Genomic DNA, 14,590 nt, shown 5'->3' with positions numbered 1-14,590 from the left:
AAAACAGACAAACAGTGCTGTCTTAGACTAAAACAACCATAACAACAACAAGAACAACAGGGGATGGGGCCATATCATTCATAAACAAGATACAACATACATGGTATACAAGAATGAGAAAGGACAGCATCCAGTTTTTACAATCCACCACAGCAACATCATTAACATCAGGTGCACAGTAACTCAGGAAGCCCACCATGTGTTGAGACATACTGTGATTTTCTCACTTATGGTCCACCAGGCCTTACAACACGATGGCATTTGTCAGAAATTTGATTCGTGGATGTGTTTCTAACTTTTTCACTCAGGCAGCGCTCTAGACAGCCACAGCCGGCTTGGTGGGGTCCTTTCCCTCGGTGCTGAGGAGGATTAGCAGCCAACATGCCGACTGTCGGAGTAAAAAGGGACCTTCTCTTCAAAGCTCTGGGCAGAACATACAGTAAGTCACGTTTACTACATGCCCAAGTAACGGGCAGGTTGTCTGCCTGGTCATTAAATGTCCTTTTGGCTCTAAATGACAAAGAAAGACAGAGTGACGTTTGAAGCCGTTAGCCTGGTGGTTAGCGACACAGCAGCTGCTCGCGAGCGGCTAAGTTTGCCTTGTTGCCTGACGTCACTGTTATTTTGAATGAGAAATAAAAAATAAAAAATAATATTTAAAAATGATGCCAAATGCAAAATGTATTATCAGCGTGTGTGTGGTGTTGTTTGTTCCGATAAGAAAGCGGGTTCAGTCAGAGCCCCGGCGCCTCTGTGGTTGTCAACGTGATTGCATCAGTTCCCGCGAGCTCCTGTCATTTAAATCCGAGCAGCAACATGAAGATACTGTACTGTGACTGTTCATAAACATGTTTGTTTAAATGTCTGTTTCAGCTGATGTGGAGTTTGACGAGCTGTGCTTTGAATTTGGGCTGGAGCTGGATGAAATTGTGAGTAAACCGCATGAAAGCACATCAACACTACAGCCAGTGTGTCTTTGAGCGGATTAACCCTATTTACATACGATTACTATTTACTATACGTCGATGATAGATATAAAGTATAGAGTAATAGTTATAATATAGAAGTGATATTCCGTAATATATAGTATGTGTATTGGGTGGGGTATAAGTATAGATAAATATAGTATGTATGTTGTTGTGTGTGTGTATAATATACATATATGATTATGTATATGGTGTATATGTGTATGTGTATAGTATGTATGTATATATATATATATATATATATACTATATTATCTTATATATATATATATATATATGTATCATGTGTGTACTATATGTATGATATATATCTATATATATATATATATATATTATATATATCTATAATATTATTATATATATATATAAAACAAATAAGAGCTGTGGGCCGGACCCGACAGTAACACAACAACAACAACAACAACAACAACAACAACAGAAAAACAGGGGGCCCAAGGCAGTGTTGGTGTATCTGAAGTAAGACTTCAGCATCGAAGTTTGTGTCCACTGTACCATCGTCACATGAGGAATCACGATCCTTAAACAATAGAATAGTGTCCATATTATAATGTCCGTGTGATTACTTGTGAAGCACCCTCACCACCTTCATCCTACCTTTATAGTGAAATCAAAAATGTGATGGGTTTAAAAGAAAAATATATTTCCAAAATATATAATATTTTGTTTTTTTATTTATACATACATACACGCACCTGTGTGTGCAATCACATATACACACACATACATTGCAAGTACAGATAATCTGTTGAGACAGAGATTGACACGGATAGATGGAATTCAACTTAACAACAGTAAGGTAGGAAGAACAAAACCAAAGAGTCTGGAAATGAGTCCATTAAGTCACTCTCTGCCCCCTTTTTATGATTAAAGTAGACATTTGTCATGCTTTGTAAAAGTATATAACTGTATATGATGTGAGGAATCATCATTTGTGTCAACATCCCCTGAACTGTGACATGTAACGGTGAACTCACCCCATTACAGACCTCAGAGAAGGAGATAATCAGCAAAGAGCAGGGTGACTCCAAGGCATCGGGAGCATCTGACATCGTGCTGTACAAGATCGACGTACCTGCTAACCGCTATGACCTGCTGTGTCTGGAAGGGCTGGTCCGTGGACTACAAGTCTTCAAGAACACGTGAGTTATATCTCGTATTTCGATTTTCTAGAAATCAAACATATGACGATGATTTTATGGCACTAAAACATGGCGAGTTTCTGGTTGTGCTTAAATCAAATCAAGGAGCGTCTCCATTATGGCTGTAGTTCAGTGTAAACTTGCTTCACTGTTGCTACAGACATTGTATTTATGTCGCAGGTTGGATGCACCTCGCTACAGACGGGTCAGTCCGACCAGCGGGGAGCCTCAGAAGCTGATTATTACTGAAGAGGTGAGTGGTGACCTTTCTGACTTTAAGTGGCTGTGACGGTTCCCTGGGTAATTTGAATGTGTGTTTCCATGCCCAGCTGATTGTAGGTGGAAACACCTGGGAATTAGGAAGAGTTTTAAGCTCCACCCATTGTCTTTCGCTCTATCTCTCTCGCTGGCAGGCTCCACTCCCCTCACCAGGCTGCCTCGTGGTTTTTTGGTTTCTTTCAACACCTGGCATCTACACATTTTCACTCATGCATACCTGCACCTTCACCACTGATTGACTGATTAACACACCTCATTGTTTCTTTGGCTTGTTTTTTAGTAAAAGTTGTTTGTGTTGTTGAGTTCCTTACTATAAATTACTTTAATTTTGGCCTTCAACCCGCGTCTCCCTTTGCGTTTGTCATGGCTCTAGAGCCGGGTCATGACACGGCAAACAAATACTGCATGGCTTAAGTTGTGTATCTCTAGTTTGGTTTGTAAATCTGTTACTGCCATGGCAACCACTTGATGTTACTAAAATGTCTGTCCCTCCCAGACGGCAGCAGTGCGACCTCATGCTGTGGCAGCAGTGTTGAGGGACATCACCTTCACACAGGAGCGCTATGACAGCTTCATCGAGCTGCAGGAGAAACTCCACCAGAACATCTGCAGGTCAGACCGGCTGGTACACTACGAACAGCAACAAGTGATTAATTCATTCAAACATACTGCACATGATGTGTTCACAGTCATGTGGTTTGGTACAACCTGTACAACCTGAACAACCTGAATTTGTTTTCTGTGTTTGTTTTTGGCCGTGTGTTTTGTGTCAAGTTGTTTTACTGCTTTACTGCCAAAGCAACCCCATTAAAATCACAGCAGCGTAGTGGTTGCAGCCATTGTATTTGGCACTTGTGTTACAGAGCAGGTATACCTAATTATGTGAGCAATTAGGGCTTATAATTTTATAATCTGATCAGATTAATAGATCAATTGTTTGGTTTGTAAAATGCCAGAAGGGCATTAAACTTCCTAGAGGCTGAAGTGATGCGATTGTCTTTTTGTCTGACCCAAACAGTGTATATATGTTTTCAGACATATTACAGACAAGTCTATCTTATCTTATATGCATATTACAATAATGCAGCAAATTCTCAGTGTGAAAATGAATAAAAACACGCTTTTTATCAACACGCTTTTTATCAACCATCATCACTGTGTTTTGTGTGCAGGAAGAGGAGCCTGGTGGCCATCGGGACCCATGACCTGGACACCATTTCTGGTCCTTTCACATACACAGCCAAACCTCCTGGAGACATCAGCTTCAAACCCCTCAGCCAGACCAAAGAGTACACTGCCACCCAGCTCATGAGTCTCTACAAGGTGAGCAGCTAATTGACCGACATTGGTTAGAAGAGCAGTTTGTCTGTCTGAGCTGTGCTAACCTGCCGTTATTCTTTTGACTCGTACAGACAGACAGCCACCTGAGGCATTACCTTCACATTATTGAAGACAAGCCTGTGTACCCTGTCATCTATGACAGCAATGGTGTCGTCCTGTCCATGCCTCCTATCATCAATGGTGAGGACCGTCTTTGTCTGTGTGTCTGCCTTCATTTCTGGTTCTGTTCGGGATGAAGAAAAACGTTTATTTCTTTTTTTCCAGGGGACCATTCAAAAATCACCCTGAAGACAAAGAATGTCTTCATTGAGTGCACGGCCACAGACTTGACCAAGGTATAACCGAGAGGAGACCAGAGACCTCCATTTATATGTTGTTCAAAGAAAACAGGCTCAAATCTGACTTTATTCTCTCCAGGCGAAGATCGTGTTGGACATGATGGTGACCATGTTCAGCGAGTACTGCTCACAGCCTTTCACGTAAGTCACATATCTGGTTCAAATACTAACAGAAACAGACATTAAGTTGGACTCCGGCTCAGCATTTTGAGGCGGTGCCTGCACTGTTCTCTGTGGTTTAAAAACCTTTAAGATGCACCCCGCTCAGTGACCAGACAGATGCTGTTTTCCCGCAGCTGTCGAATACATCAGCTGGACCTTTATTTAAAGCCTTTTTGTTTCATCTTCCAGATTCAAAGATTTGCTCATTAGCTCATCGACTTCCTGTCCACTGTCTCTTGCCAAACATGATCCTGTTTTGACATCACTGATCATGGTGTGGCCACCATGTTTCTGATACTGATGCATTCTCTTTTGCTCATATTGAGTGATGGAAATGTACCACATTACATCTTAAGTAAAAGAGTATTACAGTGAGGTTGATATTTTCTTCTGCCTCTCACTCTTTCAGGGTAGAGGAGGCTGAGGTGGTGTGCCCAGATGGCAAGACCTGCAAATATCCAGTACTGTAATCACTCCAGTCATCTTATACTGTGTCCTTAAAAAAAAATCTGTTATAAACCTCTGCTGTCTCCTAATCCTGCTGTTTGTACTTCAGGAGCTGGCCTACAGGAAAGAGAAGTTGTCCAGCGAGTTCATCAACAAAAAAGTTGGCATAAAGTAAGTTGCTTAGACTGATTGTTAGAAATTGAAACATACGTTCTATTCTTATATTTAAGATGCAGTCTGTTTTGCATTGACATATCTGAGCAAATTCAAAGGCTTACTAATTTGATCAGGTACACCTGTACTAACTAGCACTATCCAGTAGCCCTCCAATATCTGGGAGACCTGAAAAAATAAGAAAATATTAATGCAGCTGCCAATAACGTGTCATCAGAGAAAAATATTAAGGCATTAAATCAATGGAAAGCTCGTAGAGAGATTTTGTGTGCCACTTGGAAACAAATCTGTTCGTATGAGGCTCAGTGTAGTGACTTTAACTGTAGTTTGACATTTTTCAAGCGTTTCAGGGCTTTTTATTTTTAGTTGATGTGACATGTCTTCCAGCTCACACCTTTTTAATGAACAACATGTGTGTGTTTGTTTTTTCTCGTCAGCGAGTCAACTGAGAAAATCGCCCAGCTGCTCACCAGGATGTGCCTGCTCTCCCAACCAACCGGCGCCGGCGACGAGATCGAGGTCGAGATCCCACCCACGCGCTCAGACGTCATCCATGCCTGTGATATCATGGAGGACGCCGCCATGGCCTACGGATTCAACAACATCACCCGCACCACGCCACGCACCTACACCGTCGCCAACCAGGTGCCTGGGTTTTCTTTTGAAAGTTCGATGTGTGTGTGTGTGTGTGTGTGTGTGTGTATAACCCAAATATCATTGTATCGCATCAAGTATAATGTGAGTTGTTTATATATTTATTCTACAAGTTCCCACTGAATAAACTGACGGAGCTGTTGAGACAAGACCTGGCAGCTGCTGGATTCACAGAGGCCCTCAACTTTGCCCTGGTAAGAAAATTACATTACAATGGACATAACTGAGTCAGCTCCCTAATTTTATGATGCGTAACTGTTAGACTACAGTTAGCTGAATGTTAAACAGCATTATTTTATAAACATCACTCGTAGCCAATAAGTTCCATCGTCCTGCTGCAGATATTCTCAAAGGAATTTGTTCCCTCTCTTTCTTTCTGTAGTGTTCTCAAGAAGATATAGCAGACAAGCTTGGAAAGAAGATCTCTGAGACCAAGGCGGCTCATATCTCCAACCCCAAGACAGCGGAGTTCCAGGTGAAGAAAAATATTACAGATTGTATAAATCAAACTCTGCAGTGCTTTAATGGGTGAGATGTAGCTGTAAAGAAGTGTGGTTCCACCTGGAGTGTCGTTTGAAAAAAAAATAGATAGAGGTAGGGTCAGGGTCAACTTTAAAGGAAACTTAACCTTAAAATAAAAATGAAGCCAAATCACTTGGCCAGAAATCTCATTTTTTTTAGAGAGTCAGTTAATGAATCAATGTCTTCTTGGTAAGAACTCTACTATGACTAAGACTTGGTGGAAAAAAATACTAATTTAATAATCTAGAGATTAAGGGGTGTTTTGAAAAGTCAACAATAACCAAGTGATGGGCGTTCCCTCACTTCAATAGGTAGTAGCGTTATTTTTTCCAGAAGAGGGCGCCCTTCTCCTCTTTAAAAGATTGTAGCTACATGTCCAGCCTCACCGCTCTTTATCTCCACCAGGTGGCGCGCACCACCTTGCTGCCAGGCCTGCTGAAAACCATAGCGGCCAACAGGAAGATGCCCCTTCCCCTCAAACTGTTTGAGATATCTGACGTGGTGCTGAAGGATGAGACCAAAGGTGGGTGTCTGCATGTGTGAAGTGATGGAGGAAATCAATCTAGTCTTACGTAACTCACAAACACTGTATCTAAGACACCATTAAGACGATGGATGCTGGTAATTGTTGTTTTTGTTGCATCAGAAGGGGAAGTCATTGGTAAAGTACTGTATGCCTAACACTCCCTCCCCCTTATCCCACAAACCAGATGTTGGGGCGAGGAACTGCAGGCGTTTCTGTGCCGTTTACTACAACAAGAGTCCGGGTTTCGAGGTGATCCACGGCCTGCTGGACCGAACCATGCAACTGCTCGAGGTGAAGTCAGTCCGTGGGGATGGCTACCACATCCAGGCTGCAGACGGTAAGAAGCCTTGAGATGGAGAGTGGAGGAAGCCAACATGCAGGTCTATAGGAATATATTTAAAAGCTGGCTTTGCTGGTGAATATCTTAAGACTGGATTTATAGTGGATGGACCAGTGACTGATTTGAACCTGTAGATTGACGATGGAACATGTTAATGTACTTACCTGATAAAGCTGATACATGAATACATCTGGGTCACACAAGCTTAAAAGGCTGGTTTTGTTGAGATTATGTCAATCTGGTCAATGATTAGCAGCAGCAGGGCATCATGCACCTTGTTTTATTGAGGGGTCACGGTTTCCATGGTAGTAATATGCACAATTTGCACAAAATGAACTTGCAACATGGGTGGTTAGTTTAGATCTATGTGGATCACAAGAGAAAACATCATGGTGTCAGAGGCCAAAAATATCAGTATCACTGTGGACCATTTCTTCCTCTCTACCGTGACTCCTTCTTGGCAGCATAGACACACAAGTTTGACATCATTGTTTTGCAATGCGCAACTCAGAAAAACATGTCGGCATCAATAACATAAATCGACAAGCTCTGAGGCACACGGTTCTGATGGGTCAGACAATTTGAAACCAGTTCTTGATAACGATTTCTAATTTTAAGCTCGACCAATCAATTGAAGAATATTGCAGTATTACAGTTACATTTTTTTTATTCTACTGTAAAATGTCTCAGTAAATATTTTCAGTCTTGAAAAAGCAAATCTACCGGATCCGCATCAAGACTGGTTATGTCTTGACAAAACAAGACTCTAAATTTCAAACTAAGAAATATTACGCTATAAGTCCTGCATCATCTGGGTTATAATTGTAGTAGTTATTCGGTTATTCAATTTTTATTTATTTATTTTTTTAAATACCATTTATTCTGTCACACATTTATCTCTCAACATATTGTGACTGAAAGTTGAGTAAATCTGAGTTGTAACAATCTGGTTTGGTTGATTAAGTTATTGCACCCAAAATGCGTCTGGATATTTTAGTGTAATAGCTCCAGGCTTTTCAACAGACTGCAAATACACACAGTTGTGGCTCCCTATTCATCTTCAGCCAGAATAAAAGCAATAAAACTGCGTAGTGTGCACACTCCTCCTCCCCCTCTTCTTCAGTGTCTGATGCTGTCTGCTACAGTCTGTGTTTCTTTGTGCAACGGACACAAGCTAACGCTGAACAGATGTGGCTCACAGTCAAAACTACTGATGTTAACATCACGAACAGTCACACAAATGCGTTATCTCTGAAGCGCTAACTAAACGAACACTTGTTTCTGATAAAGTCGTTCCGTGGTACGGTGTGACTTGAGGTCGCTCAGTTACAAAGATTATACCTCACACTGCATAGCTCACAGGTTGCGGAGCCAGCACAAAACACTACAACAGTACTTAATAATTAAAAAAGGTACTCTCCAAAGACATCAGCTCTCAGTGTGTACCCTCAAGTTGAATGGCAGTGTTTTATATAATCCATCTGGCTCAGACAGTTGTGCAACATCACTTAAGTTTCAAGAGGTACACAAATAGAAAACTTTTACAGCGTTATGGTAGAACGTGTTTGACAACTTGTTGTACACAATGATTTTATTTGATAGGTTTGAACCCATTTGGAATAGAAGCCACTTTAAGAAAACTGACAATAACAAGCTCTGAATGAACAGATGTCATTTTTAGGTCATCAGCTTCAACTTAAATTTCCAGTCCGCTCCGGGAAACTTGCTCTTCATCCCCTCTGAACCACAATTCATTTTATTCCTTTTTTTTTTTTACCTCCAAACTCAACAATAACCATACCCTAATATATCATGGCAACTCTTTCTATTTTATTATTCATTTAGACAATACATATAACTTAACATTAGCCATACAGTGCATACATATGTGCACACACACATCTGAGGGTCACATAGTATAGTCAAACTACCCTTTGGGCGGCAATCGAAACTGGCCTTGAGATTAGCATGTCATAATCAAAATAGCCAGTCTATCAAACAAAACAAATATCCAAACTAATACCCAGAACTAATGTCTAAAAAAACCCAAATATGTAGCCCAAACAAATACCCAAACAAATATCTAAACGAGTCACCCATGTACATGCACACAGATAATATAAAACATAATACATGCCCCTGAATGAGCCAAACCAATAAACGGAGGAGAAAGTTAAATGGATAATAATAAAAAGTTATAATGGTCATAAAAAATGGGTACATAGGTTGTCATCGGTATAACTTAACATGCTGTGTTCTGTCATCACTGTGCTCAGTAAAAATCAAAGGTTTCACTCTTGAGTTCAAGAACTCAGTTTGGCTAACTTTCACCGTGTGTCTAATGACGAAATGCATCTGAATAAAAGTGCAAGTCTTCAAAGGTTTTCCTCTCAAGTCATCTTGACTGAGATTGGGCCGGTCAGTCATGTTGCATCAGCGCTCCGTGTCTGAAACACTTTTGATAAGCTTCAATCTGAACAGCTGTTTCACACATCGACGGAGAACAACAATCCTGTAAACCTGAGAGCGCAACTACTTTAACCAGTGGTGACGCATGACTGGCACAATGATTCCTCAATGAAGCTGTGTTTAAACTGCAGATAGATCTGATCCGTTCCTCTGAGGTTAATCAGAAAGATTTGACTTATTAAGGGTCTGAAACACTGCACGGGGCCATCTGTACACATCTTGCCCCCCATTTTCCCAAAAGAGACTCTCATACATCATTTTGACTTCCTCGCTCGGTCCTTCCTCTTTCCATACTTTCTCTCTCACACTCCAAGGTCACGCTGCAGGATATCCACTCTGTCTCCGTTGGCCCATTCAGACTGCAAATCAATGGTCTCAAGTATCAGGGACTGAGAGCAGTGAGGAGAAGCAAAGGCAGACATGGGAGCGGAAGAAGGGATGAGATAAGACTAGAGGAGGAGGGAGGGGTGGTGGTGACAGGAGAGCGACAGAGCGACGGCTGGAGGCGTAAGCAAGAAAGGACTATGAGATGGTGTAAAGTCTGCAGTGTGGGAGAGTGCACGGGAGTCACGTCACCGACTGCAGTACTGAGCAGCGAGACAGACTGGCACATACACGCCCTCCCCGCGGGTGCTTAGACTGTCCATCTGACAGGCACACACACACACACTTAAGAGGGAGCTGAAATGGACATGCTCTCACAGTTCGCACTAATGCACAACACACTGGACACACACACTCACACTCTGTCTGTCTTCTCTGCAATTTTTTCTCCACACTTTATGCACCATTAGCCTAATCCACCCCCCCCTCCCCTACATATGTCAGCGTGTCCTTCACCCCATTACAAGGTCATGACACCAGACTTAAGAGCTCACCTGACAGACACACACCCCCCCAGGATGTGTCCATCAGCAGGGTGAAGCAGCACCACAGATAACTCGGCATCACTCCCCGCACAGAGAGAGTGAGTGGCTGAGGGAATACATGTCAGCTGAGTTTGCTCCACTCAGCCAGAGAACAGGGATGAAATGACGAGTCAGGGGATCAGAAGTGGCGGAAGAAACCACTTAAGAGACAGATGCTAGTGTTTCACTTAACAACTGTGTCCAATGCAAAGTCTTTGCCCATGCAGCATTTGTTAGGAAACAGCGTGTGTTCATGTTGCTTTGTTGAGTACCTGGCCTGTAAGTGGTTTTGGCCACTTGGGGGCAGTACGAACAGGTTGCGGGCATCCAGTAGTTACAGTGAAACATTATCATTATTTTGGAGTCATGTTTCTGTCGGCTCGAAGAATATAAGTTCATTATTCACCTTCATCTCTGTTTTGAGTCTCTATCTACTCCACCATGTTCACCAGCAAGTCTCCAACTGTGTCTGTCTGCTGTTTGGTGCTCAGCAGGTAGTGTACAGTGGGTTTTTAGAGGAAACGGCTACCTGCTGTGGCTGAAAAATGACGCAAGGAAGCGGCCAAAATTACAGACTAAAATGAGTAATAATAACAAATGAAATAATTACATTGCACTTACAGAGTTAACTGTTGACATTTAGGAACAAGAGGACATTACTAAGATCCAACAGGTCAAGAAAAAGTCAGGTAGATTCAGATCCAAGCTTACTTGGAAGGGAGAATGAAAGAACGGTATCAGAGTTACCTAAAGTGTCTGCCCCATTAACATTTAACATTTTACAGACCGACCTCTTTGTTCAAGTAAGAAAGCAGGACACATCGCAAGTTTTTGTTGACATTAAAAAAAAATTGAATATTGGCAGCCTTCTCTTTAAACGAATCATCTGACTGGCTACATATTGTTATCGCCATCAGACTTTAGAGATATCACCACATTCCCATTCATAGCAGTTACTTTGGTATGCACAATGTTATCGTAACCAAGAAAGAAAACTGTGAAAACATTTAATTGGAACACTTTTTTGCTGAGAAATGAATTCCTTGAATGCATTCATTTTAGAGGTCTTGACAACTCCTTAATGCAGGATAATGCTTCATTGCAGAGTTTGTTTCTCAGTAAGACCCTGTGTGAAATCTCTGTCCAGTTGTCTGAAATAATACTCCATCCTCTGGCAAAATGATGGAAAACATCAGCCAGTTATATTGGTCATCTGATGCAAACGTCTAACTCTCCTTTCCGCTGAAAGCTTCGCTGAAAGTTGGAGAGTGGGAGGAAAGTGGCCCGGCTCAAGTGTAGGATTTTCATTGACTGATTGGTTATTTAAGATGTACCAGAGCTATTTATATAGTTGCCATGGCATCGCGCTCTTGGTACAAGTATATGACGTGTGAACCGACGCAAGCACATTCCACTCATTTAATACACCTAACAGACAGAACAGGCAGTGTGTCTGCATCTGAGGAGGCAACTAACGCAGAGACATTTTAACAGATGCACACGCACACACACACACACACACACACACACACGCATATTTGTGAGTAAGGTCCATGTGTTTTGTAAGCCTTTATACTAATAATGAGTGAACATCTAAGGCAGCAGTATGCTCTGGAACCCATTAGCAAGGCAGCGTGGGAAGAAGTGGTGCACTATGGGAGAATGCCATGTCTGTGTGTGTGGTGGTGGTGGTGGGGGGGGGGTTGTCATGGCAACCCCTGTATCTTGTTAAATTTCTGACAACTTAGTCTTCCTGCATGTTTGCATGTCAGTGTTTTTAGCACAGAGTGAGCGAATGCTTCTCATGTCGACACGCGTCATCTCACTGTTGATGAAGGCTTCTTATTCCCTCTGGACTGAAGTGACATTTACTTCTGACACTAAATGCAAAGTGGGGCATCAGATCGTAATCTGAATTGTGTGTGTGTGTGTGTGTGAGTGTGTGAAAGAAAGTGACCAAGATAGAGAATGTAATTATGGTCAGATGGCTTGCGGAGGTAGTCGCTCTGGAGTAATGACCTGGAACATTTTCATGTAAACAGCTTTCATATTGCTCCGTCGTCAATGATGGATAATAAACGATGGCAATCTACTTTATTCCCTCCCTAAAAATAGTTTTTACTACTTTCCTTGGAAAAATTGTCTGGTGCACAGGAAGCGATGCCTCATGGGTTTTAGGTTTATTCGGAATATCCCATGAAGAACTGATGTTGTTAACCAATGTGGGTGAACACATAATCACCAATATAAAATCAAGAAAAGCAGTGCAGAATCGCCCACGCTGATGATTGAATCATAATCTCTTTGATATGAGGTGCAAAGCACACTAAAGCTGAACGCTCTACACCAAGAATGTCATCAATACTTGAAGAAAATGCAACAAAGTGCAAATACATCTCGAATGTTGCAACTACATAGTGGCAGTAACACGATCCAAGAACCACCCAGAACAGATGGCATGTTAGATAGTAACACAGTGGTCAAAAATAGTTTGCCAGGGTACAAACGGATTACAAACAAGTGGAGGTGATAATTGTCGTTTTGATAAGGAAGTTACAAAAGGAAGTGATGTGCCTCGATGGTCCTGGCTTTAGTAAGAGACCAAGAAGTCAGTGCTAGGTGGAGGTGGAGTCCACTAAATTCACTTGGACCTGTCTTCTCACTAAAAGTAATGATTTATTTTATTGTCATTTATATTCCTCTCTGGTTTCATTTCTTTTGTCTCTTAGATTCTACTTTTTTCCCCGGTCGCTGCGCAGAGATCTTTGTCCGTGGAAAGAGTGTCGGGCGCCTCGGTGTCCTCCACCCGGACGTCATCAACCGCTTCGAGTTGACCATGCCCTGCTCGGCCCTGGAGATGGATATCGAGCCTTTCCTGTGATTTCCCCTTCTTATGCCTAAACTCAACAATACATAGTTTATATTCTGAAATCAAACCAGAAAAGAAGGATTCATGAGGAAAATGTATGCAGCTTAAAATTTGTTAAAAAGATAATTGGTGCTGCACATTATGTTTAACTGGTGCATGACAGAATCATAGGACCAAACTGCAGCATTATTATGCAGAGCCATTGTGTTTTATATCAGTAACAAGGCTGTTTTTTACCAAAGTCAGATGAATTAAAAATTAACAAGACTCCATTGTTGTTTGACGTGAATGGTGTGCATCTGTGTGTGGGCTTGTACATGCATGCCTGTTCTTAATTTAGGTTATTTCTGCCTTGGGGTTAGTGCATGGTAATTAAACTCAGTGACTCATTACCTGTTGCTTTGTTGCCTTGGTTCTTCCAGTGGCCTCACTGCTGAAACCACCCTCACACACGACGTCCCCATGCAGGAAGTCGTCAAGCACGAGTTCCCCACGCAAGACCAGTCCTTGCAGGCCCCGTCCTCTCGCCCGACTTCCACGAAAACTGTGTTTGGTGACATGAGCACGCCGGTCGGCCTTAAAGCTCTCAATGATTTTCTGGCAGACAAAAGCTACATGGAGGGATTTGCGGCGTCCCAGGCTGACACGGCAGTGTTCGACGCCATCCCTTCTCCTCCATCATCGACCTTCTGCCACCTCAGGCGCTGGTATAACCACATCAAGTCCTTCCAGAGGGAAAGAGCCAATCTCCCAACAGCTAAGAGTCAGTTAGTCCTTGCAGCTACTCCTCCCGCCTCGGCAAACACCAGCGACGACGAAATCGACCTATTTGGTTCAGACGACGAGGACAGCGCAGAGGCGGCTAGAATCAAGGAGGAGCGCCTTGCTGAGTACGCTGCCAAGAAATCCAAGAAGCCAGCACTCATCGCCAAGTCCTCCATCCTGCTTGACGTCAAGCCCTGGGACGACGAGACTGACATGGGCAGGCTGGAGGAGTGCGTCCGCAGTGTCAGCATGGACGGGTTGCTGTGGGGGCAGTCCAAGCTGGTACCGGTGGGTTACGGCATCAAGAAGCTCCAGATAGGATGCGTGGTGGAGGATGATAAAGTGGGCACAGATCTGCTTGAGGAAGCCATCACCGCCTTCGAGGAATATGTTCAGTCTGTGGATGTGGCTGCCTTCAATAAGATCTGAATCATACTAGCACAAAATACATTTGCTGAATGGTGGCATTGGGTGTTTTCTGGTCTTAGTTTAAAATAGTTTATGTAATATGAAACACAATGTTCAAACACTGCTCCATCGTCCATGTAAGACAATAACCAAAGCTCAGGTCCTTCATTTTAAGACTGTTTATCCTTTGATACAAGTACAAAAAGAACATCAAATAAAGCCATTCTAACATTTGACTGAATG

At 42.4% G+C, this 14,590-nt stretch overlaps 1 protein-coding gene across 1 annotated transcript; it reads left to right on the top strand.

Annotated features, from left to right (window-relative positions):
* The first annotated feature begins 290 nt into the window (after positions 1 to 290).
* On the top strand, positions 291 to 14,583 carry farsb (phenylalanyl-tRNA synthetase subunit beta). Its single transcript, XM_019256269.2, has 18 exons — positions 291 to 439; positions 874 to 929; positions 1,991 to 2,145; positions 2,326 to 2,398; positions 2,921 to 3,036; positions 3,597 to 3,747; positions 3,837 to 3,945; positions 4,030 to 4,100; positions 4,183 to 4,244; positions 4,675 to 4,726; positions 4,822 to 4,883; positions 5,324 to 5,531; positions 5,654 to 5,734; positions 5,923 to 6,015; positions 6,468 to 6,585; positions 6,773 to 6,925; positions 13,035 to 13,182; positions 13,597 to 14,583. Exons 1-18 carry the CDS (start codon positions 382 to 384, stop codon positions 14,366 to 14,368), a joined length of 2,538 nt encoding a protein of 845 aa, XP_019111814.2. The 5' UTR covers positions 291 to 381; the 3' UTR covers positions 14,369 to 14,583.
* Positions 14,584 to 14,590: the final 7 nt, after the last annotated feature.

This window comes from Larimichthys crocea, chromosome VII (genome assembly GCF_000972845.2).
Source record: "Larimichthys crocea isolate SSNF chromosome VII, L_crocea_2.0, whole genome shotgun sequence".
NCBI lineage: Eukaryota > Metazoa > Chordata > Actinopteri > Sciaenidae > Larimichthys > Larimichthys crocea.
Note: the sequence above shows the minus strand (reverse complement) of the source record. Positions and strands in the feature narration are given on the sequence as shown.